Genomic DNA, 26,522 nt, shown 5'->3' on the forward strand with positions numbered 1-26,522 from the left:
GAGAATATCGTCGTAGTTGATCCTGATCTCCATACGTGTCCTAGCCATTTTGCTCTTTGTTGTTTTATTTTACACACTATATCTTCCTTAATTTCTTCCAGTAGCTCAAGGTTCGTTCTTTGTCTAAATTCATTTTCATTTATTTTTATTGGTCCCAGTATTGCTCTTAGTATTTTTCTTTCTTGTATTCTAAGGTTTTCCTCTTGTTTTTTTGTCATGCTGAGGGTTTCGGCTGCATACATCATCGTCGGTCGAATTATTGTTTTGTATACCTTCATTTTCGATTTCTTACTCAATAGTTTATTTTTTAGTAATTTCTTATTTGCATGGAAGGTCTTATTTGCTGTAATAATCCTTTCTTTGATTTCTGTTTCTCTTTCTCCATTGTTTTTTATTAATATTCCCAAGTACTTAAATTTTTCGACTTCTTCAAAAATGTATTCGTCTAGTCTAACCTTTTTGTTTTCGAAGTTTTTATCAAATCTCATTATTTTTGTTTTTTCTTGGTTTATTTTTAATCCCATTACTTTTCCTTCTGTTACCATTTCATTTAACATTTTTTCCATTGTTTTTCTATTTTTTGTTATTAGCACAATATCGTCAGCGTATGCTATTATTTGTCCTTCTCTAGTTCTAAGGGTACCTTTGTTTATTTTCCTGACGATGTATTCCAGGGCAAGATTAAACAGGGTTGCTGATAACGAATCTCCTTGTCTAACCCCTTTATTTATGACAAATTCTTCTGTGTCTCCTACTTGAGTTTTTATACTCACTACAGTTCTACTCATTGTCATTTTTATTAATCGTCTTAATTTGTTTTGTATTCCCATTTCTTTCAGAGCTACCATTAATTTTGATCTTTTTATTGTATCAAATGCTTGCTGAAAATCTATAAAAAGCAGTTCAATTTCTATTTTATATCCATGAGCTTTTTCCATAATTTGTTTAACTGTATGTATGGCATCTGTTGTAGACTTTCCCTTAATAAATCCGCATTGATAGTGTCCTATGATATTCGTCATAGCGTTGGTCAGTCTTCGATGTATTAAGGTCGACATAATTTTATATGCTGTGTTTAATAGCGTCAGTCCTCTGTAGTTATTACACATTTGTTGGTCTCCTTTTTTATGAATCGTGATAATTTGTCCTTTGTTCCATTCTTCCGGCATTTTTTCTTCGTCCCATATGTCTTTTATTAAATTGTACAGTTTTTCTTTTAATTCTTCACCACCATATTTTATAAGTTCCATATTGATCCCGTCTGATCCTGAAGATTTACCATTACGGCTGCTATTTATAATTTCCTCAACTTCCTCTTTTGTTGGTCTTTCTAGCTGGTTTCCTAACATCATTGTCTCTTCTTCTACGTTTTCATTTAGGTCTTGATCTTCTTGCTCTGTTAATAATTCTTTAAAATAGTGAGTCCAAATTTCTTTATACTCTTCATCATTTTCTGATACTTTTCCATTTTTATCTTTTATGCCTTTTATCTTTCCTTTAAAAGTTTTGTTTTGCTCGCTAATTTTCTTATAAAATGCTTTTGTGTTTCTGTTCTTACTTTCTTTTTCTATTTCTTTTATCTTATCATCTAACCAGGCACGTTTAATTTTCCTTATTTTTTCTTACATTCATTCCTTATTCTATTGTATTCTTCCCTATAATCCTGTCTATTTGTTCTTATCCACATTTGTCTAATTTCTATCTTCTTTTTTAGCATGTTATGGCATTCTTCATTATACCATTCTTGTTTTTTTTTGTTTCTTTTTATTCCTATGTGTACATCCGCTGTTTCATTTATACATTTTTTTAAATTTCTCCATTCTGTTTCTATATCCTTTGTATATTTACACTGTTCCTTTAGTTTTTTGTTCATGTCATCAGCATACTTAATCCTTATGTCTGGAGCATTCAGTTTTTCTACGTACCATTTGTCTTTCATTGTCGTGTTTTTTAGAGTTCTTTTGACTTTTTGTTTTACCTTTGCAGTCACCATAAAATGATCTGTGTCTGCATGCGCACCTCTGTAAGTTCTCACGTCCGTAACCGATGTTTGTTTCCTTCTTGTAATCAGAATATGGTCTATTTGGGACCATGTTTTTTGGTCTGGGGAAATCCATGTTACTTTATGGTATTTAGGATGTTCGAAATTTGTACTAATGATAATCATATTGGTACTAGCTGCTAGGTTACATAATCTTTGACCATTGTCATTTGTTTTTTCGTGTAATGTGTGTTTACCTGCTACTTGGTTAATGTAGTCTTCCTTACCTACTTGGGCGTTAAAATCTCCCATTACCAGTATTGTGTCTTCTCTAGGTAAATTCTCCATTTCTCGTTCAAGTTCCTCATACATTTTGTCTTTTTCCTCCGCAGCAGCACTTTCAGTTGGAGCATATACGTTTATGATTGATATATTAAATGGTTTGGCGTTAATTCTCAGGTAAGCCATACGTTCATTTATTGGTTTAAATTGCATAATGTTATTTTTTATTTTTCCCATAATTATGAAAGCAACTCCATATTGACCTTGTTTTCCATGTCCCGAATACTGTAGTGTGTAGTTTTTTTTATTTATTTCTCCTTGACCTGCCCATCTAATTTCTTGAATCACTGCAATATCAATTTGGTATCTTTCTAGTTCTGAGACAATCTCCTGCATTTTTCCTGGTTCAAGCATTGTTCTGATGTTCCACGTACTTATTTTTAGTTCATCGCGTTTTTTCATTTTTCTATTATATTTTTTCCTGCTCGTCTGTTTTATCTTATCTAATCTATTCATGTCCTTTTCCTTTGTCATTTTCGTTTCCGTTTTTTGTTGTGTGTACGATATTTGTTGTTTTATCGGTTTTTTGGCGTGTCTTGGTTTGCCTTTTCCAGTTCATTCTTCTCTTTGTTCCATTTCCATATAGCCCCGTCAATATTTAATTTTTGATAACCTACTCTGGTGTTCATACCTTTTTCTTGTTGAAATTTTGCAATTTTCCGTATTTCTTGTTGGATCTTCATCTCTTCTTGCGTTAGATCGTTATTGATGTATATTTCTGGCTTTGATGCCCTTAGTTTGTTTTTGTTCTTCATGATTTTAATTTTTTCATTTCTGTTTTTTAGTTTTACAAGACATGTTTTGTCGCCTATTTTATAAGCATCTTCTATTTCTACTTTAATGCCTAATTCTTTTTCCACGAAATTTGCCATAATCTCGTTGACTACATTTGGGTTATTTGTATCCATCGGTAGACCCTGGACAATAACATTGTTAGCCTTTCTCTCTTTCTCGAGCTGTTCTACCTTCATTTTCACTATCTTTAGTTCCTGCTTCATTTCATCATTTTCCTTTTTTAGTTGTTGGTTACTTTGTTTGAATTCATTTATTTCTTTTTTTAATTCTCTGAGGTCATTTCTATATTCTCGTTGTTCTTCTTTTATTCCTTTTACCTCCGTTGTTAGATGTTTTGTTTGATCTGTTAAATTTTGCATCATTTTTAAAAGCTGATCTATTTTGTTTTCATCTTTCTGTTGTTTGGTTGGTGTTCTGGTAAGTTTCTTGCTCTTGTTGAAAATATCTTCATCATCTTCCTTTCGACTTCTTTTTTTATTGTCTTCTGAGGTGTAGTCATCATCGCTATCCATTTTTATTTCTTTTTTATGTATTTTTTACTTTATATTATAGCAAGCGGTAAGTTCTAGTTCTCCGGTCAACCCGTCAGAAGCTCTAGAACTTCTCAAGCAATAATTGAGTATGAAATTTAAATTTATTAAATATTTTATTTCTTCTAAATTTTGTTTATTTAGTTAATATTATTAATTAGCGGATTTCCTTTCTTGGATTTTTGAAACTTTTTGGATAACCGGCAACGTCGCATTCAATTTGATCAAGACTTGTCTTCTTATCTGTTATTAAAAGAACTGGAATTTCTAAATGTCGTTTTGTTTTGAATACAATAAAATGTTTTAAAACTTACTTACAGGTCACTTTTTGCCAATTTTCTTTGCACTGCAGAGAGTTTATGTCCTCATACAATTTTTCACGTATAGTTTGGATTTTATTTCTCACTATTACCTCAAAAATCGGAATAAACACTGGTAAAAATGTTTAACACTTTTATTTCGCACAACGCGCTGTTGCCTCCCTCAGATTTTACTTGTAGCCAATCAAATCTTTCTTCCGCTATGCTTTTTACACCAAATTGAACCATAAAGATGCTGGGTCTTCAAATTTTTGTGAGAACTATATTTAAAATTAAAACGCAATTAAGGCGAGGTCAAATTCGACAATTACACCGTTATTATTTGCTTTCAGATGATTCGGAAAAAGCATTTTGAAGTAAACAGCTTCAGGTCACTGTTACGCATCAGCCAGGGGCGTATCAAATCATTTTTTTATAATTTTTTATATATCTAGGTTTTTAAGTTTCCAAACGTGTGAACCATAAGTAAAAACATGGAGTATATACTGGTTATATAATCTCGTTTTAAGTTGTTCTATTTGTTCATGTACCATGTCATTTCAGGACGTTGTTTACTATCGTAGTATTTTTAATCTTATTCACTGCAACCCTAAATTATTCTAAATGTTGATCCATTATATATCCATTGAGTTTTTCTTTGAGGTCTCTATTTTTTAGTGCTGGAGTCATTTTCTCGTTTAATATTTTGGCAACTATTGCATTTTAAGTTTCTATATCTAATGCCCATATATACTCTAACATTACTTTATATCCTCTCTTGGATTGACCAATATGTACATTAAAATAATTTCCAATTATCGCTCTTTCCTCTGATGGACCATTTCTAACTATGTTTTCTCATTAATCCTAGAAACCACATCCAAATAGCAATTGATCTAAAACAAGGAGATCCTCCTTCGGCAAAATCTACCAGAGATACAAAGGAAGATGGCAATCGCTTTATATATCCAGCTGCAATAGCCAAAAATACAACCATACAACTCCCTAACCATACAACGTACCATGTATGCGAGAAAGAATGGAATCTGATTCAGCGAGAAACGACAAAATTATTAGTCTCACAACAGAAGATCCTACATAATATCTATAGGACTTGTAGATAGAAGACGTTATAACTGCAGAAACAAAAACAAAAACTACAGATACCCTATAAAATGAACTAAACCCCCAAAAAACTACGCTAAGAACAATCCTCCTCCTTATTCCTTAAGCCCTTGTCAGGGTGTGGTGACACTCTAAATATTATTAGCTTGCTATCACCATTGACTGAGATCCTATGTCATATGGACGGCTTCATGTAGGGATTTTTCCAGCAAAGATTTTATTTGATCTGTCCATCGTGTTAGATCTTCCTCTTGGTCTTCGGCCTTCTACTTTCCCTTTACTACCAATAGTTCCATGAACCCCGTTCTTCTAGCTATATGGCCGAAGTAAATTAGGTATGCTCGTTTTACTCTTTTAACAGGCTGTCTTTTGTATGAAGCTCTTCCAGAATTTACATACTGGTTCTATGTTCTGTCTAGGACACGCGTAGAATTTTTCTATGAACCCACATTTTGAAGCCTTCGATCTTATTCCTATCTGTTTTTTTTTAATGCTGATGGAGTTCCTTTTTTTAATTGTTCACTTATATTTTTTCATTTGGGCACTTTCCTCTATTAACAACACAAGCGAAAGCAATCGCTTGGGCCCGATATAATATTTTCCAACTCCAATACTTCCGGTCTGTAGCTAAGTCGCTGCCTTGGCCTTGCACGCAGTTCTTAATTCAATATCTAGTATTTTAAGTTTTCAATCATTCAAGCTAACGCAATCATCCAGCCCCATGGCATATATCGGTCCTCGTCGCAAGTGAGGAATAACCGAGGACCGAAAGTAATGAGAGTATTGGCTGTGCGATTTTGTTTTGGTTCAATCTCGATCGGCACCGTCGGCGGCCGATCAATAGATTTTTATCACCATACGATTCGATAGTTATGAACCAGCGGGATTCGGTCGTTCAATACTTTAAAGTAATTGAATCAAAACGAACGAATCAATCGCGATTGATACAACACTAATATGCAGCTCTGTCTAGTTCCTTTTTTGTTTTGAACGTATCTGAATGTATTCCATGTATTTTAAATTTGGCTGAGTTTTCATCATACAAATTTCTTATAAGGATAACTAGGTGGTTAGGTATTCCCATATTTTCCATTATACTCAAGATGGAATTCCATTTTACTGAATCGAAAGCCTTTGAGTAATCTACGAAACAGAGCAGCATCTTTTCCTCACGAGTTTGTAGTCGGTTTAATTTTTATGTTCTTTATTTGTACAAGTTCTTGTTAAGAGCCTTCTTGGGTGATGTTTATAAAGTGTATTTATTATCGCTAGATTGTTTTCACTATCAAGCTGTAGATAACGTTTCCCTCTGTTGTTTCGAATGCCCAAACCAAATGACCCGACAATATCTCTTAAATATGCTTCATTTTCAGTTTTTCACACCTTGGCGTTAAAGTTTCGAATAATATATACTGGCTCTTTTTGTTGAATTTTCTTTAAGATGTTTTCTATATTGTTGTAAATCTTGTGAATGTCGTCATCGGCGGCATCTGCAGTGGGCATTTATACCTGACTGACATGCAAATTTTCTGTTTTTGCTTCTAATGTTATTTTTATGAGTCTATCTATTGTATTGTGTGTTTTCAGATCCTAATATGTAGATAGTGTGGTTTTTTGTTTTAACATGTCCTTTATCTTTTCAGTGTGTTTCTGCTAGACTACATATGTTTATATTTTGCCTTATTAGCTGTTTTTCTATTATGTGAAGTTTTCCAGTTTGGAGAAGACCTCTGAAGTTCCATGTCCCTATATTTATTGATTTTCTTCTTTGAAGCTTTTGTGCTTGGATTTTTCTTTCAGTTGCCCATTTACCACGAGTGGCTCGCGTGCTCGTGCATGGAGATCCATTTCACACTGTCTGACCCAGAATCAGGGGTCGTATTTTCGAATTTCATCGAATTTTATCGTATACGAGTTAATTCGAATTAAAAATTTCGTATACAAATCTGGATGTGTATTTTTGAACGTCCTTCGAAATGATATACGTATACGAGAAGAATTTGCACCAGCAACACTGCAAATTCGAACAACCAAAACTCAAATAATAAAAAAGAAGAATAATTGACGGTTTTACTTAACCTATTTTATGGTGATTTTCTCATCTAAAACAATTTGTTTCTTGTAAATCAGCTAAAAGTAGTAAAAAAAAAGGGCATAAAATATGTTGGTTCGGTGTCGACTGAACAAAAAAAAAAGAGATATTTAAGCATATCAACTACATTCTGAGTACTTTGTTATTCTGTATATTTTTTTAAATTGTACATCCGAATAATCCTCTAGAGAATTAAGAAAGGGAGGGTAAACTCTGCATCTCCGTGTCGCTAACATTTCCGCCTCTGCAAGAGCATTAACTATTTTCTTTCTATTAAAAAAGTATTTAAACCTGCTATTGAAAACAAAGTTTAATGCAAAAATATTGTAATCATGAATGTGTTGCTTGTGTGAGTCCATTTCAAAAGATAAAAGAAATAATAAATTAGACTTACTCACAATCAATTTAATTTAACTATCCAGACGACCGGTTTCGCTTTCAACAATATGCAAAGCATCTTCAGGTCTCGATACAAAGTTAAATAAATGCTGAAATAATAAACCCATATTAGGGTGTTGTCTAATAAAGATAAACAAAGATAGATGATATAAATTACAGTAATTATGCCAATATTACATGTCTGTGGTTTTTCAAAATGAATAAAATGTTTAAGCAGACAAGGTGAGACCCACAAATTGGTAAAATGGTCTATTAAATTATAATAAATTAATAAATGAACAAATAAATAAAACATTACTTACATGCCGGTACTCTATATTCCAGAATCCCATATACAATCAAATGCATTTGACATACTTCTTGGATTATTTAAATCTTCTACATGAATTTTAAAATCTGGTCCCCAATGGATCTAGGTTTCTTGTTCACAGAATTTTCTGTAACATATTTCCAGAAACAATATTTTTCCTAAAACTATATTAAATATCACTATTGAACTGGTATGGTACCTCAACTTATTTAACCCAACATTATTATTATATCCCATCTGGTTTCGAAATACACTCATCTTACAAAATATTTGATTTCAAACACGTGGTTTGAGGGTTTCCAACACAACATTGAAAAGTCGTTCGGACTAGTAGTATTAACTAAATGGATCTTTGTTATTCCGAATCATATGCAAATTTACATTTTCAAATAGTAATATTATACTTTAACCATAAACGGCTATAAATTTGAAAATGTTAAAGTGTTACAGAAATTATTATACAAACTCACCATTGTTCGTGTCGGTGTGATGATACATCTGTTCATTCTTCTTACAAACTCTCTCTGATGACGGGTAGACCCAGAAACACGTGTTAGGGAGTGGTAAGAGACTTAAATTAAATCGAAACGCAACCGTCTTCGTATAATTATTGAATGCTTAATAATGCAGTCAATTTCTTGAATTTATCAATTAATTTACCATCAATAATTTATCCACTTATTACTTTAGTTCCATATTAACATATCAGAACTGGAATAAAATATTTAAAAATATTTATACACACCATGACAGATAACTCACACCAACAATAATTTCAAAGAAAGTTTGTAACTTTGTTATACATTTTGATTACAAATGTACATATTTAATTACCAAATAATCACTTAAGTTTGTTCTGTAATTTTGACTAAACTGAGTTAGTTATCATAGAAGATGTATTTCAATTATTCATATTGTTACATTGAAATTTAATTATTTAAAGATTGTTAAAGTATGCCAATATTAAACACATCAACTAACTTTGATATCTAAAATTTTAAAAAATTTTAAAGACATTCATTAATATTAGCTTATTTTATAAAATGGGATAACTTAACTTACAGTATTCAGAAATAGAAGAAGAACTGTCACACTTTAACCTACATTTGTAAAATTTACCTCTAGAATCTAATAGATAACATAAAAACTCATTGTCTCCAAGTAAGAGATGTAGTGCATTCAAGTCCCCTCCTTTTTTAAATTTAATGTTTGTTTCGTCTCCCTTTTAAGTGTTTTCTGTGTGTCTTAAATTGTTCTTAAGTTTTAATTTTAAATACTTAACTTTACAATCATTTGCCATATAACAATAGAACTTTATCAAAGAAATTTGATAATTACAATTTGAAAGAATTGCACACCCACACAATTTGTACATCTAATCTCATTCATTGTCTTACAACTGTCACCTTCATAAAATAAAATCTGAATAAATAACACACATTTCATAAATATATCTCTAGAATAAATATAAATAACTTTTAAATAACTTAATGGTATGGAACATTACTTTCATCTAACAAACAATCACATTATACCTATCTCTACTTCATTGGATAAAATCTGTCCCCTCAAGAACCCCGTTTACTGTCAAACAAACTTCCCCGTTTACTGTCAAACAATTACAATAGCAGACTTGAGTTATCCATTCAACAATACAGGAGAGTTTGAACCATGTTCTTTCAACCACTAATTAATAGAGTACCGGCATGTAAGTAATGATTTATTTATTTGTTCATTCAATAATTTATTACAATTTAATAGACCATTTTACCAATTTGTGGGTCTTACCTTGTCTGCTTAAACATTTTATTCATTTTGAAAAACCAGAGACATGTAATATTGGCATAATTACTGTAATTTATATCATCTATCTTTGTTTATCTTTATTAGACAACACTCTAATATGGGTTTATTATTTCAGCATTTATTTAACTTTAACAAGCGAAACTGGATAGTTAAATTAAATTGATTGTGAGTAAGTCTAATTTATTATTTCTTTTACCTTTTCAAAACTATTGGATATAACAACAATTAAAAACTATCGGCTGAAATCTTATCCGAGGTACATGGGCCAAGTGACAAATGAAATGACAACAATTATTTTGATCTTATACTAGCATCGAAATTCGGATGGTTCAGACCCATTCGAGTCGCCGTATACGAAAAAATTCATATACGCAGTATTCGAAAATACAAAAAACTGGATTTTGAGCGAATTTCTTCCAATTTCGTATTCAAAATATGCTCAAATGAATTCGAAAATACGACCCCAGGAGAGCGTGGGTCGCTACCCGGATCGCATGCCATCTCTCCTTTTTGTGTTACTCTATTCATTCGTGTGCAGAATGAATAGCTTAGAACAATACATACGATAAAATTACAAGAAAAGAAAGTTGCTTAAGACCACAAAATAACTACAAATTATTTTAAATATGAAACTTTAAAAAGACGTATTTGTATAATTTTAATAAAAAAAGATGGTGTGATCAAATGATATCGTACAATTATTTAATTATTGCTGTATAAATTATCAAGAAAACATGTTCCGTCGCTGCTCGTGCCAGACAAGGAAAGAAAATAATGTAATTAATTAAAATCTTCAATTTCAGACTAAGAGGTTCGAGAGAAAGGGATATCCGTCATTTTCCATCGTGAATCACCTGAAATTAACGACGGTGTTCAATCAGTGTCTATCCAGTGTAGATATATACCGCAATTCCAGACACATACTTCTGGAAATTCAAATTAAAGCTTAAGAGGCACTTGAACATAATGTGACGTTAAAGATTTGATGGTTTTGTGAGGACAGGTTAAACTTAATAGGTTCATTCGTTATTACATTTCAATTCGTTTCTGTTACGTATTTGACTGTAAACTTTAGAGGGGATTTAGAAACTATAACCTTTTTAATTGTGCTTAGCAAGTTACTTAATATTAATCGTTTTGAAATATTTGAAAATTACTAAATCACTTCATGAATGACGCGCCACCGTCTGTCATTTATCTTACATACATAGTTAATTATTCACGTAATTGAAACAAACTCATCAAAAATGTTTAAATAATTAATTGAATTGAATAAAAACAACATACAATGTAACTTGTTAAACTGTTTGTTTGGGCTGTTAGGCCGTTGTCTTCTGAGATTAGTTCTCGACGTTTCGCCAACACTAAACTACATTCATTTTACATATTCCCAATTGTCAACAGAAACATATGAAAGCCAAACGGGGTCGTACTGATATGTATCATATGATTTTTTAAAATATTTACTGTTGAAACTATTAGTGTAAGAATTTCTTGAAATTTAATCATTAAATCACAATTAAACTAAACTCTAAAAAATAACACGACCAGTAAATATTTTAACAATAACTATAACATAAATATAACACAATATATTAACTTAAAAATCAACACGATACAATTTTAATTTAAACATGCTGGTAAGTTTGGATCTGTAACATGAGAATCTGTCTGGCTTACGGCAATAAATTATATTAAATAGCCTCTTGACGAATGAGACGGCAAATATCAACACATGCGTTTTTTGACAGATGAGAATTGGCTAAAATCCTTATCATAATCGATGATCATCATCGAATTTTCGATGTCATCTTAAATGTTCTCGAACTACTTCTTCTTTCGTGTTAATGGACTTTTTATATGTGGAATAAATTTTATGGAACTTTCGTAACACTGCTCCCTCCTTTATAGTTATTTGCCACGAATAACTGGACTATCAGGGATCGATTGAAGTCAACAGGTTGAATTAGTTCCATGGTATGGAGCTGGTCTCGATATAAACTACCTTGGGTTTACTTCTAGTTGAAAACTGGATGTGGTACATTAGATTGTTTATTTTCTGCAAGACGGTGTACGGGGCTTCCCAGTTTCGTTGAACTTTCGGATAAAGTCCTTTCTTACAGTCGGGATTGTATAACCATAATAAGTCACATCTTTCGAAAGTTGTACCAGTAGAAAGCATGTCGAGCCCGGCCTTGGTTTTATCACTTTTTTTTAATACTTACTTTTATTTTACGAGCAAATTCGTAGACTTTTTCCAATTTTTCTTTTAAATTTTCAATGTACGTCAGGAACGAACATTCTTCTTCGCATGAAGGCAATCTCCTGAAAATAAGATCGTAAGGAATTTAAGTAGATCTAGTCTTATCTAATCTATAATCTACTTGTTTACAATAACTTAAATGACAACTATAAATTTCAAAACTCAAAATATTACTGTTCTAAATTGGAATTACGTTCGGGTGTAACAATTCACTGGAGCGAGGTGTATTAATTCGTGTGTAAACAGGAGTCACTTCACCGCGCTCCAATGCTCCAGAGTATCCCTTTCATCCACATGTTCTCGAACTACTTCTTCTTTTTCGTCAAGGGTTTTTTCTATGTGGGATAAATCTAACGAACTTTCGTAAAAATATCTTCGTTCCATTTATTCGGAAGAGTTTCTACTTCTCATAACCTTTCCACCACGGGTTGTATTTGGACTGTATCATTTAGCTACACTATGTTAACCATTTCGTAGTTATGATATTATTATTTTTCTGCTCTGTAGTATGTCCTACTTGTCGTATTGACCGAAACTCTTATGTTTAACAGTTCGTTAAAACATTATTTTAATATTTTTAAAACTCAGGTTGTTTGTGCTATGAAATCATTATTTTCTTTCTTTAATTGTAGCATTTGAAAATTCTTTGATATATATTGAAATCCCTCGTATTTGCTAAAGTATCGAAGAATAATCTTAGTGTATTTCTGTTTCTTTTCGTACAAGTTAAAACACCGAATCTTTCAATTTCCTTTTATTTGCGTCGCTTGAGTTAATGTAAACCATTTTATAGCTTATTTATATTTCACAAATGTGTATTTCCTTTTTATCTTTTTGATCGAAACCGCTTTGAGATATTTTGCGAGTTAGAAATAGACAGAAATATTCCAGTTTATACGTTTTATTTATTCCAAGATTGTGCAACGGAATTTTAAAGATAATTGCTCACTCTCGCTGAGGCATAGTCAAGAGCGGTAGGCTCCACTCCAGTTTTAAAGTTTTCTGTTTTGTTCCTTTTCATGGAAAATGTGTAGCAGTTTAATCAGATTAATGGTTCAGTTGCAGTTTTTTTGTGAGGTTTGAAGAATCGTTGTTTCCATCCTCGTTTGGTTTCTCCCTGGTTGTCATCCCAGGCTGTATGGCAGTTTGGAGATGAATTTGTTCGTATTCAGAGATTTCCCATCCAGTTCTATCCCCAGAAAATTTAATATATCCAGTTCCCGACCCCAGACATTATGTAGAGAAAAATTTAGTGAAATTTGAGGTAAGTTTTTGTGTTAAATTTTAAAGTCACAACAGACATTTTCTTTAAATAATAACTGCTTTCATTATTTAAAAAGATAATTTTTATTTGCCACAGTTTATAGCCCAGTAACATTTGTAAGTTTTGTAGCAACAGAGTTTGTAAACGAATAGGACATAATTATATAAGTTTTTTCTTCTTTATTATTTTGGTATGAATCTCTGTAACTATTAATATAGTGTTTTTTGTGCCATCTGTATTTTTATATCTATTTGTGGTGAGACACAATAAATGTTTAATTTATTTCTCTGGATCATTTTGTCTTTTTATTTTAGAAAAGTCTTCTAACCATTTTTGTATTTCTAATAATTATTTTAATAGTTACAACTACTTATTTTAATCGTTATAATTTGGCACCTCGAAGCGGCGTTCATTTTAAATTGCTAGAGGTCCTTCCTGTTGTTTGTTGTTTTGTTTGTTTGTTCCAAGAGACTTATGTAAGTACCCCTTTGTTTTATTTTGGTAGTTGCCCCAATCCAACCCCATTGCCATTCATCCACGACCCGGCTCTCTAAACAAACCCTGAGTGCCGTTCGCACAGTTTCGTTTATTTTGCTTGCCCTCTCTCTGCCCCAATAGTTTCTGTCCCAAATTATCAAATCCCCTTTAATTATACCCTATGTGGTAGACAAAATATTAAGTTACACAATATATTGGTCCTCGGCTTATTATTTTATCTTTAACTTTTATTTGTATTCTTGATCTGCTAGTAAATATCCCGGGTATTGTTGTATTTATTGGCAGATATAAAAAACGCTTCTTTGTTATTTATTATATTTAAAATAATGAATAGATTGCAAAAAATAAATTTTCTGTATTTACATACAATAATTATTATTACAAACTTAAACAAATAAACTTATTATTATTATTATAATTTTATACTGTTGACAAATCTTTTATTAGACTCAAACAAATTTGATCATGATGGTTTGAGATTTTAATTTTTAGGTTATGTGAAACTTTTGATGAACAAAATTGTTTTCATAAATTTAATAATAAAAAAGTTTTCCATGCGGTTCCAAATTACGAAGACATCTGTATAACTTCAAACTATGTTTGAAGTTAATTAAAACGCGGAATAATTTTTCACTAGATATAATTATCCAGTGCGTTCCTCTGATTTAATTAAACTTCTAATTTCAGTATGCCAGCTGGTAGAGAAAGGCATTGCCGCCATTTTTGGTCCCGAATCGCCAGAAATTAACGACATGATTCAATCAGTGTCCTCCACTCTTCAGATTCCACAATTCCAGACGTTCTGGAATCCGAAGTTGGCAACGCTCGCGTACCGCCAACCGGTCTCAGACAGACCCAATCAAGTTTTCAACTTACACCCGAGTCCTAAAGCTCTCTCCAAAGCTTTGGCTACTTTGGTGCGCGAAAACGACTGGAAGAGTTACACCATTCTTTATGAAAATGATAATGGACTTTTGAGGCTGCAGGAGACGCTGAAACAGCTAAATCCCAGCGACCCCGCGGTGGCTTTTAAGGCACTGGGGCCAAAGGAAAATCTCAGGTTTGTAAAAAAGACAGTTTTATTTTGTTTGTTTTAAATAGACGCATAAAATTCGCACATATAAAACATCTGAAAAGGAAATTTTTGAATCCTGTTACTTTATCACGCTGAAGTGTACTGCGGAAATTTTAAATCAAAAATGTATTACCGTTATATCTGAATAAGAATTTTGTACCAGTTAAATATTAACTTATACCTAAATAATAAACGAATAGAACGATTACAAAAAAATCTAAAGCTATCTATAGAATATTTCAAGTAGTAGCTGAAAATCAAAACAGTATTCTTATTGTAAGAATTTTGTATACCAAAGGGACGACTGTCGTAAGCTAGCGTCTGGCAGTAAAAAAGAATCTTCTTCTACTTCTTTAAGTAGCAACAGTACAAAGCAACTTTTTTCAAATATCAACGTTGCCAATATTAACGAAAATTCCCAGATTACTGACTGGTTTTAGTAAATCAAATTGCTTTATGTATAGTAAACGTACTGACATATGTTATGTTTGAACTTCAGCTGAATTTTGTTGTGCTTTTCTGCAATCGTCAGAGTCTTCGTCTCAGATTCAGTCACATTCAATACCGTTGACTCCAATTACTATCGAAGATCATCATGGTTGTTATTTTTTTGACTCAGGTGTCTTACATAGCATCGCTGGTGTCTAGGGAAACTTTCTGAGGAAAAAATATTCAGAATGACGAATTGAAAATTGTATGTTATGTTTGATCAGAATGTTATGTTTATTTGTCAAATTGACTTGAATATTTTTAATTATTTATGTTTTATTTATTGTAAGATTTATTTGTAGAGTACATATTATTTAATTGTTAATTTATTAGTTATGCAGTGTATTTGCGGCTTCTTTTAGAGTTATCTTTGATAACAACAGCTGTAGCAGCTGTAGTACAACACAAAAATGTATAGTAATAATATATATTAGGCAGAAGTATACCTATGGTGCAAATATTACAGTTTTCTATTTTTTTGCCTTTTTTAAATCATCCAGGACTACAAAGTTTTATAAGCAGCTGCATTTCTTAAATTTGCATTAACTATTTTAATTAAAATTCACTTTAAGAAAATAATACAAATTCTGAAACTCGCCATTAGACAGGACTTTTCTCTAACGATAGAGAAAAGTTCGATAGTTCAGCGTCTGGCATTTCATTGTGAATACGAGTATAGTGGCTTGATGGTTCCAATATCCACATTCCGGTAAGAAATTGTTCAAATTTCCTAGTATAAAATAATGAAATGCAATTTGCGGTTAAATATGTTTGTCTGCTGAATGAGAAGTACAATTAGAGACAGATAAAGTCTCATAGTAAGATGACTTTCATTCATTAATTCTGATGATGATTTTGTAAGGACAGAGGATTTCCTCTGAAAATATGTAAGACGTTATCAAACTGAAATATACACTTCTATTGTATGTGGGCTAGTTTTTCCTTCAGCTTCTGAGAGCTTCTTACATAGTTGTACAATATTAAATTAAAATTACATTACCTGCAAAAAAAACATTTGAAGCTTTTAGCTAATATAAAAATGACAATAATAAAATAATTCTCACGTACTCAGTGTCATGTACTCAATGTCAAGCTAAATAAGACTTTAAGTATTTTGACAGTTAAGTTAAGTTATTGTAGTTAATAAAGGTATTATAATATTCGAAATCATTTCACCGAAATACTTAGATGAATTCTAATTTAGAAAAATAAAATTGTTGCACATTGGTTTTGGTTTAATTCACATTGGACGAGACTCGACTCGTATTGTCGGAATACAACTACATCTTATATACTAAAAGGCTAAGCCCTTTTCTTGTGCGCAATACTCCTCCTAAACGGTGATAGATAGGAGAATAATTTTTTCGAATAATTAAACAGATTGTTGAGTAGATTCCCCCTAAGGTTTAAAATTTAAAAAAATCAAACCGGTTTAAAAATGGCGGCCATAAAATGAATTTTTCCTATAGTAAAGTATAGGAATTTTACAGGTTTCATTCTTCAATTAATAGTAATAAAGATAAAATGAAGTTAAATGAAGTCTTTATTACTATTAATCTTAAATAACTTATAATGTTACCTAAAGTTAAAATTAAAATCTAATTTATTAAATAAATTTGTTGGAAGTGCATTCTTATGATCTTTCTAGTTCTTTACACTTTAAAATAAACCTTAATGTTTTTTACTTAAGTTTTTATTATATATATAACTTTTTTATATACATGTATGTTTATCACATGTTCTTTTGCTGTGCTAATTTTGTTAAATTGCAAACTATACCTAGTTTCAATTAATTGTTTTATACAACGTTAACTCTGAATGTCCAGTTTCGTAAGCTTTTTCATATTTTTAACATCATTGACTGCTACATGTCTTTGTAAGGTAACACACTTTTGTTGTAACTTCTCTATGGATGTTTGGTTTCATATTGTTCTTTTTAGATGAACTGATGATGCTTTCTGAGCAGAAAGCGAAACGTCTTCAATAAATAGATGAAGTAGCCACCTTCTTTGTCTTTTAGTTCTCCACTTTGACCGAAAAACCCACCACTCTTCGAGTGTACCTTAGTTTATTTTGGATTGACGGTCGTACTCCTTTTCCCGATATATATATATATATATATATATATATATATATATATATATATATATATATATATATATATATATATATATATATGTTCGGAAAGATTTCCGCGTTAAACCTAGAGCTAAGATTAATACTATTATAAAAATTAATATTAAACTCACCAGTCTTCCGGGTTGAACCGCGTCGATATCCATTGGTCCGAGCTTTCGACATCCTCTCTGATGTCTTCTTCAGGGCTCCCGAGGTCTCAGTCTCCTGAGCCCCCAGATACACTCACTAGTACCAGTACAGTAGTAGCGAACTAGTGAGTGAACTAGAAGTGACTAGTGAGTGTAGTAGTGTCTGGGGGCTTGGGAGACTGAGACCTCGGAAGCCCTGAAGAAGACGTCAGAATATATATATATATATAAATATATATATATATATATATATATATATATATATATATATATATATATATATATATACTTATTGCTTTATATATCTGATTTACGATATCTTTTCTTGAGTAATAACTATTATATTATGGCTTCGCTTGTACCTCATATAATATTATCACCTTGACTATTTTGCAGATCAGTGTTGAAAGAAGTAAAGAGCTCTGGAGTTTCACACTTCATCCTAGACTGCGAGGCGGACAGAATAATGGACATTTTAAGACTGGCTCAAGAACTTAAATTGTTGTCAGAATTTCATAGCTACATACTGACTAACTTGGTGAGTAATTGCTTTAACAACTATTTGCTCCGAGAATAATCCGTCTCTTTGACAAAAGATTCGAAATACAAAGCATATTGTGCTAGTTTTTGAAATAATAAACGTCAACTAACACTTACAGTGGATGATGCAAATTGTCAACGAGTTTGATATTGTGTAAAACATGTTTATCTTAAAATAAACGACATATATATTACGGTAATGGAAATGAGGAATGTAAAAAAAATGTGTCAATAAAACAACGTAGGAATACATATACATATGTGAAAAAATTGAAGGTTGGTTAACAGGTTACGCCGGAGAATGATCAGGTACTCAAGGTAGGAATCGGTCAATTTGCATGCCTTTCAGAGACAGTTAAATGAGAATAAAGTGGAAAGTTGTAGCATTTGTAAATTTATTGAAATCCCCTCGTATATGTATTAAACTGAAATCCCGTTATATATGCATTATAACAACGAAGAATTTTTTCAATGTTTCTTAGTTCGTATCTTTCAAATTAAAAACCCAAATAATATTTCGTTCTTTTCACGTCGCCGTCGATAATAAATCATTTTATTATTTGTTTAAGTCACAGGCGCAAATTCTTCGATATTTCTTTGTTCAAACCGCCCAATATTGCGTTTTAAAATTAATAATTTACGTCTTAATTTCCGTTGTGTTTTATTTATACACAAAGTGCTTTGTTTATTCCAACTTATGCGATCAATTTTTAAAGATAATTTCGTCACTATCGTTGGAGCCGCGGTGAAGAGCGGTGATCTCCAGCGTCATGTCCAAATTCATCCGTCGAATTTGTGGTTTTCTGTTTTTGTCCCCTTTTTATGGAAATATATAGCAGTGAAAAGTAGTTTTGTAGCAGTTGATGGTTCAGTTAATGTTTTGAGTGAGGATTGGAAGAATCGTCGTTTCCATCCTCGTTTTGTTTCTCCCTGGTTGTAATTTAAGGCTTTTTGGCAGTTTGGAGATGGATTTGTTCGTGTGTTCGTTACGCAGAGAGTGGAGCCCAGGTCTACCCCCAGTTAGTTGCAGTTATGGTTCCAGAACATTCAAAGTGTTATTTGGTGAATTAAGGTAACTTTTTGATCAAATTTTAAAGTAAAGACAGACATTTTTTTTAACAATAATTGCTTTCATTAAAAATTTAAAAAATAGTAATATTTAATATTGTAAATTTTGGGTTTTGACTTTAGCTGTTATATTATTTGTTTTCAGTTTTTAAAATTTAATATTTATGACAGCTAGCTTTATTATTTTCGATATTTATTTGCTTTGTTTATTTAAAAAAAAGGTTAATCTCTATGCGGTAACATTTGTAAGTTTATGTAGTATCTCCAACTCCTGGAGTTTGTAAACGGATGACATGTAAGTTTTTTCTGTACTTTTTTTGAATTGTGACTATTAATATAGTGTTTTTATATTGTCTATTTTGTAACTGTTTGTGGTGACACAAAAATAAATGTTAAATTTTGTTTCTTAACATTTGTTTATTTTTTTAACTAACCCTTTTTTGAGTTTTATTTGAAAAAGATATGTTTTGCATTTCTGATAAATATTTCCCTAGTTATAACTAGTTGTTGTAATAGTTATAATTAAGCACCTTGAAGTGGATCTCTTTATAAATTACTAGAGGTGTTTCCTGTTTCTTTTTATTTTGTCCCAAGAGATTCATGACCGTTTGTTTCATATTTTTGTAGTTGCCCCAATACAAACCCCTTGATATTTTTTACTTATCTACGACCCCAGCTCTCCTAACAAACCCTGAGCGCCATTCGCACAAGTAACGTTTATTTTGCTTGTCCTATTTTTGCTCCCAGTAATTTCTATCCCCAATTTTGAACCTCATAATCTCACCCTATGGTAGGCAAAAAATATCTTCGTTACAAAGTAGATAAACATTGATAAATTGATGAGAACATAAGTAATAAAGTCAAACGAAAAAGTTACTAAAAAAGTGTATAGTGTATAGTAAAGTGTATGGTGTATAGTATAAAAAAAAGTGTATAGAAGTTTATCTTGGTATTATTATTTTCTTTTCTCATTCACAGACAATTTAATTAAAAATAGCTAGAAAATTTGACGATAAAAGACCCTTACTCCAATTGGAATTGGAATTGGGGGCCGAAAAATTATTGATGGGTGAATTAGATGATGGTAGCCTACAATCAAATAACGCAACTTCTATCAATTTAGAATGTAAAGACAGAGAGCAAAAGACAGGGACAGTGATGAAATCAGCGATTTTCAGTGTAGCAGTCCTAAAATGAAAAAAAAAGCCTAATCACTTTACTTTTGTTTCTATGCATATCACTTCATGTAGATTTTAATATGAGATTTCTTCTGTATGAGTCGACATTCAACAGGGCCATTCATTTCAGTAAATAATATCAGCCTTTTTTTTGGTTTTTTTTTCTTGGCAATCGGGCCAAGTTCCCATCCACCCAGCAGCAAATGTGTAATAACATTCACTTAAATTAACTTATTCTAACTAAACTAAATACACTACTATTCTGGAAATTAAAAGAAAAACTACGATGGGGGAGGAACTAGGATTACTTTTCTCACCTAGGGGTCATTTAAGGTGACTCACATTGCAGAATTGCGTGCCCTCCAAGTACAAAAGACCTGGCAGGACCCTGGGCTATCTATCTCTCGACATACGCCCTTAGTGAAACCTCTGCCCCTACGAGTCCGACACCAAAGTGAAGGTGCCACGCAGCGTGTGCAAGTTACACCGCGTGGGGGCTTCACCCTTCCCGTAGTACCTGTGTTGTGAGTACCTCACCTACCCGTTATTCCCACACCACGGGCAAGTAGGCTCGGCAGGCGGAGAAATTTCCACCTCGCACGTAGACAGGTCGCCGCCGAGGATCTCTCCTCTACCACTCTTGAATCTCCCGGTGGGTAAGTGCCGGGGCACCCACACCACGCCTGACACAAGGTCAGGAGAGGTATGTACGGGCCCAGCTCGTTCAACCTGGCCAGGCTCTTTTGGAATGGGAGTAGAGTGGTCCCACGAGAGTCTCGTCTCGGATACTAGGAATGTAGAGCGGTGACCGTGCCGCCGAAGCGACCGTGTGCGTTTCTACCAACCCGACACCTCCAACGACGGCTCTCCACCTCCCTATTCCTACCCATTAGTCGCCTCTTACGACAGGCAGGGCTTTCTGACCCCGGCCGTATTCTTATCTCCGCGAGCTGGGACAGAAAGTGTAGACCACGGAAAGTATAGCTAAAAAGGTAAAATATTTGGCGATTCAACAAAGGTAACGATCTTAACACCTACGCTAAAGTTAACTCAGCCTTAGCAAAACTAAAAAGTTTCTGAAGATTTGTGTTTACAACAAGTTGAAGAGCAAGAAACCGAAAACATTGTGAACGAATCTGAACCGCATACTTCCAATTTGACTACGAGTCTCAAAGGCAAAAATGGTCATAGCTGGTGAACTGTATCTAATCATCGGAAACGTACTACAAAAAGAAATATTTTGCATATTATTCAAGGACCATCTGGACAGGCGAAAAAAGCTAATACACCACTAGATATATTTCAGTGTTTAATGAACGATTCTATGTTCGAAAAAATTCTGTTGCACACCATTACTCAAATCAGTCTAAAAATTTTAACGCTTTCAAACATACTAATTCTCTCGTAACAAGGGATGAATTAATTGCTCTTGTTGGACTACTTATATTTTCTTGAGCACAAAAAGATAACCATCTTCATAGTAGATAGATATTTGATTCCATCATGTCTGGCTCCGTTTATAGAGCAAGAATGAGCTGAGAAAAATTTTGTTTTCTTCTACATAATCTTGGGTTCGATAATAAAACCACAAGAACTGACAGAAAAGATATAGATAGGTTTGCCCCAATCCGGGAAAAATCCGAGAAGGAATTTATTTTTAATTGTAAAGAGCCCTATCGACCAGGTAGCTATGTAACTATTGACGAGAAGTTATTAGTTTTTAGGGGCCGGTGCCCTTTTAGGATATATATATATATATATATATATATATATATATATATATATATATATATATATATATATATATATATATATATATATATATATGTAAGTTTTGATATTTCCGCGGGAGCTGTATTGGTATTCCGGGTTTGACTCCGCGTTAAATGTTGTTGGTTTTGATAAAAACCATTTTGACGACGTTTCGGCAAGATCTCACTTGCCATTTTCAAGTCTCTCTGGATGGTCTGCTTCTTGTCGATGTTCGAGTGGAAGTGAGTAGTATTTCACTTCCACTCGAACATCGACAAGAAGCAGACCATCCAGAGAGACTTGAAAATGGCAAGTGAGATCTTGCCGAAACGTCGTCAAAATGGTTTTTATCAAAACCAACAACATTTAATGCGGAGTCAAACCCGGAATACCATTGATATAATATATATATATATATATATATATATATATATATATATATATATATATATATATATTGTTATGATGTATTGTTTGTGAATGATCAGGATGAGCAATGAGTATTTTTAATAATATAATATATAGGGTTTTTATCGCGGTTCTCAAAGAATTGGTTTGTAAGTACTTTTTTAAATTATCTTTATTATATCTATTATGAAACACACATATATATCTAACCTAGCCAATGTAAATATAAAATAAACTATCTTTAAATTGAAATTCTTATGAAACTAATTAAATTCTATAGACAATGTAAAATTTAAACAAACTATCTTCAAAATTGAAATTGTTATGACACTAACTAAATTATATTAACAAAATTTTGTACCTTTCTTTCACTGAATGCCTAAATGAACTGTTTTCCACTATATAGATTCTAATCACCACTGAATGTCTTCGTACTTCGGTTATCCTTGTTTTTGTGAAATTACTTTTTCCAATTATCAGCTTCCACCAATTTAAGATATTTTTCTTCACCAGCATTTATAAACCACCAAGCAAACCAGCAAACAGCATTTATATTTATTCTTCTTTTCAATATACCAATATCCAATCACCGTATAATTATCATAAGTTGATTTATACTAATCTCCAATCATAATATAATTTTTAATTTCTTCCAATATCCAACCAATATTCTTCTAATATACTTTCCAATATTATCAAATTTTAATACTAAATCACCGATTATTACATACTTTATACTTTCTTCCTAATTCTGACTAAACTGTAACTGATCTGAATTCTTCTTACTAACTGAATGGACTCTAACTAACTTTCATACTAAAACTGGCCTCATAGTAACTGTAACTCATAACTGATTGACTGACTCTAACTAACTTTCATACTAAAACTTAACTCATAGTAACTGTAACTCATAACTGATGCCTTGAATCCAAATCACCAGGTATTTATATCTTTTTCCATGTTCCAGAATCATCTGGCAAGAAATCATGTTCGATTTTGTTCCATCTCCTTTTATATGGATGTTCTCGAAAAAAATATATGTTCGATCCACAGATATAACCATTATTCGAGAATGTTCCACCGTAAACAAAGGTCAAATTCTGTATTCTGGAGAACTCTTTAATTTTCTATTGATAATTTTGTTGACATTTAGGCTTTTCAGATCAGAATATACACTTAAATCAGTAACTAACACTCTGATTTAATAACTACACATTTTAAACAACATATCATTATAACCCCACTTTATATTCGTAATTATTACTTAAACGTCACTTCAGAGTATGTATATCTGGTTGCCTAGTCACATGGCTCACTTAAATATATCTACAACATCATAATTACTAAAACAAAACTTTTTTTACACTTATTACATGCTAATTTCTTAAAAATGCCCTCACATAAATAATTTTTATTAAATTCTCTAGTATATAACTTATTAAAATAACCAAATACTTTTTATATCTAATATTATCTAGTATATAAACGTCACAATGGAAAATTGTTTCTTTTCAGTGAACCTTGCGGATATTCTATTTAAACCTCATTACAACCTTACAATTATTGGTACTTTGCGGCAAAATAAACGAGAGATACCCCCTGAAAGGATTAATCTTAAAAACAGAGAAATCGGAAATTCAAGATTTTGCTTTGACCGAGATAAGACGTTAGTGTCGTATAAATCCAAAAAGAACAGAACCGTTCTAGTTTTATCTACAATGCGCAAAGATACAGTTGTTTGTCCAACTACTAAAAAACCAGAAATAATATTGCACTATAACTAAACAAAGGGTGGTGTGGACACTTTCGACCAAATGTGTGGCCAACGAAAAACTGGAAGATAGTCGCTTTGTATATTCTATGATATAATCAACATAGCTTATAAACTCTTAAATTATAATATAATCATAATTTATCAAGAAATAATCAGAAATCAATCACGAGAAAGGCTTTTATGTTAAATCTACATCAACAACTCACAAGATTATGGCTTGAAAATCGTTTTGCAATGCCGACTTTGCAACGCTCGGTGAAGCGTCTGATTAACGATTTAATTCAAATTCCTTGAAAAGTTTCTCACCTCAATCAACCTTCTAATAAACGTACTACATGCTACATATGTCCCTCCAAAAAAAGAAGAATGACGTCACTTCATTGCAATGACTGCAAACGAGCATTTTGCGCAGAACACCGTGCTCGTTGTTGCGTTACCTGTGACCTGTGAATTTTTTGCATATTTTAAGCATATACATGTTCCTTTGTTCATTTAAAAAATTAATTAAAATTTCATCTTACTGTTTTGTTTTACTTTTTTGGAATTGAATTAAGATTAGTGTTCTAGAGTTAAGAACTAAAAACATATTTTCCAATAAAGATTCACATCAGTAACCACCACCAGATATTCAAAACCGAGCTATCCCTAGAAGTGGAGTCTTTCAGACGCACAGCTCTCTATCAAGTCTCTCGACAACCAAAATTATGGGTGCCCTATGCGGTAAATACAGAAACTGATAACTTCGGTATTCCTTGCGACGAGTAATATGACCTCAATAGTTAAATACATATTGCCTACCTCGTAGTGATCATGAATTAATATATATAAAATATAAACGAATATTTAAACGGTTTCGGATAAAGGACATGACGGAACGTTGCAATGGGTGATTGTCTCTGTGTAATTACAATTTGAATGACCATTGTTTATTTTCAAATAAATTAATTGAAACTAAATTACGCAATAGTAAGTAAAACCAAAACTCAACTTTTTAACTCAAATTACAATAAAATTTCACTTTAATTCTAATAATATTTTCACATTGGGCTGAGTACAATCCTGGCAACTGTTAGATTTGCCTATAATTGCATGAAATAACACTCGAGATGTCCAAAACACAAGATTACATTACAAAACAACTTTAGAGTAACCGCTAGCCGGAGATATTGATTTTCAAAAGTTTATGTCCTGCTTTCTAAGGGGTAATAACGAGTTATAAAGTTTAACACTAGACATTCGAAAACAGTTGAAGAATTTTTCGTCATCTTCGAGTACGTCGAAAAACAAATGATAAAACTAACCATAAGTTTCTCGTTTTAAATTCATGGTATAAATCCAATATCTTACACATTTTTGTATTACATTGCACGCTAAGGCAATCATAACATTTTCTTTAGACTCTAATTAACCAGAACTCATTTTTAAAATAATTTAAGTCCGTATTACACGGATGCTGATACAAAACTGCTAAAAAGAACCAATCAGTGCACGGTACATTTTGTCGATCTAAAGATCACATATCCGTGCTGTGTACGTTTCGTCATTGATTATAAACCACACCCCATCACTCTCTTAAGTTTTTTAGCCAGGAAATTCTTCTTCTACCTATGGATCTTTTACCCTTAATTTTACCTTGTATTATGAGCCTAATAGCTCATATTTCGCACCTTCGGTAATGTGACCTAAATATTCCAGCTTTCTTGTGTTGATGTTCTTTATCACCTCGCAATCCTTTTGTAACATTGTAACCTTCTTAACACTTTTGCATTTGTAACTCGTTAGATCCGTTAGATCTCGTTAAATCGTGAATAGACTAAATCTGGAAATAAATTCTGTATATTAGCTTGAAATTAATTCTCGAAATTAATTTGTTTGAAAAGTTACAAAAAAGTAATTTACATGAGATGTAATTTATCACTGCTAATTGTATTATGTATTTTATATTTTGTTATTTTTTTTTGTAGTGTGTTGATAAATAAATAATTTTTAGAAAACCTCTACTGTTTTCATTAATCAATTTTTAGCGTTTTTTCTGAAGTAAAATCGGAATTCAATAATATAGATTACAAGCACGTTAAAATTATTTGTGAAAATGCTGAATGCCATCCTTATATTGTCATCTATTGCACTAAACAATGGCCGGAGCAGGTAACTCAAATTTATTTTTCAATCTTGGCAAAGATTTGAATTAATGTCGCCACCATACAGTCTGGTAGTACTTAGGCGTGAGGGGCAAAGAGGTGTAAGTGGGCGGAGTTTAACACTGA

At 32.1% G+C, this 26,522-nt stretch overlaps 1 protein-coding gene across 1 annotated transcript in view; it reads left to right on the forward strand.

Annotated features, from left to right (window-relative positions):
- LOC140432723 (glutamate receptor ionotropic, kainate 2-like) overlaps positions 1–26,522 on the forward strand; it is a 100,469-nt gene that overhangs the window by 8,241 nt on the left and 65,706 nt on the right. Inside the window, exons 3-4 of the mRNA XM_072520793.1 lie at positions 14,392–14,764; positions 17,932–18,073. Of these exons, the coding sequence (XP_072376894.1) occupies positions 14,392–14,764; positions 17,932–18,073 (515 nt within the window). The remainder of the gene's footprint in view (positions 1–14,391; positions 14,765–17,931; positions 18,074–26,522) is intronic.

The sequence above is a fragment of the Diabrotica undecimpunctata genome, chromosome 1 (genome assembly GCF_040954645.1).
Source record: "Diabrotica undecimpunctata isolate CICGRU chromosome 1, icDiaUnde3, whole genome shotgun sequence".
In the NCBI taxonomy this organism is placed as follows: domain Eukaryota; kingdom Metazoa; phylum Arthropoda; class Insecta; order Coleoptera; family Chrysomelidae; genus Diabrotica; species Diabrotica undecimpunctata.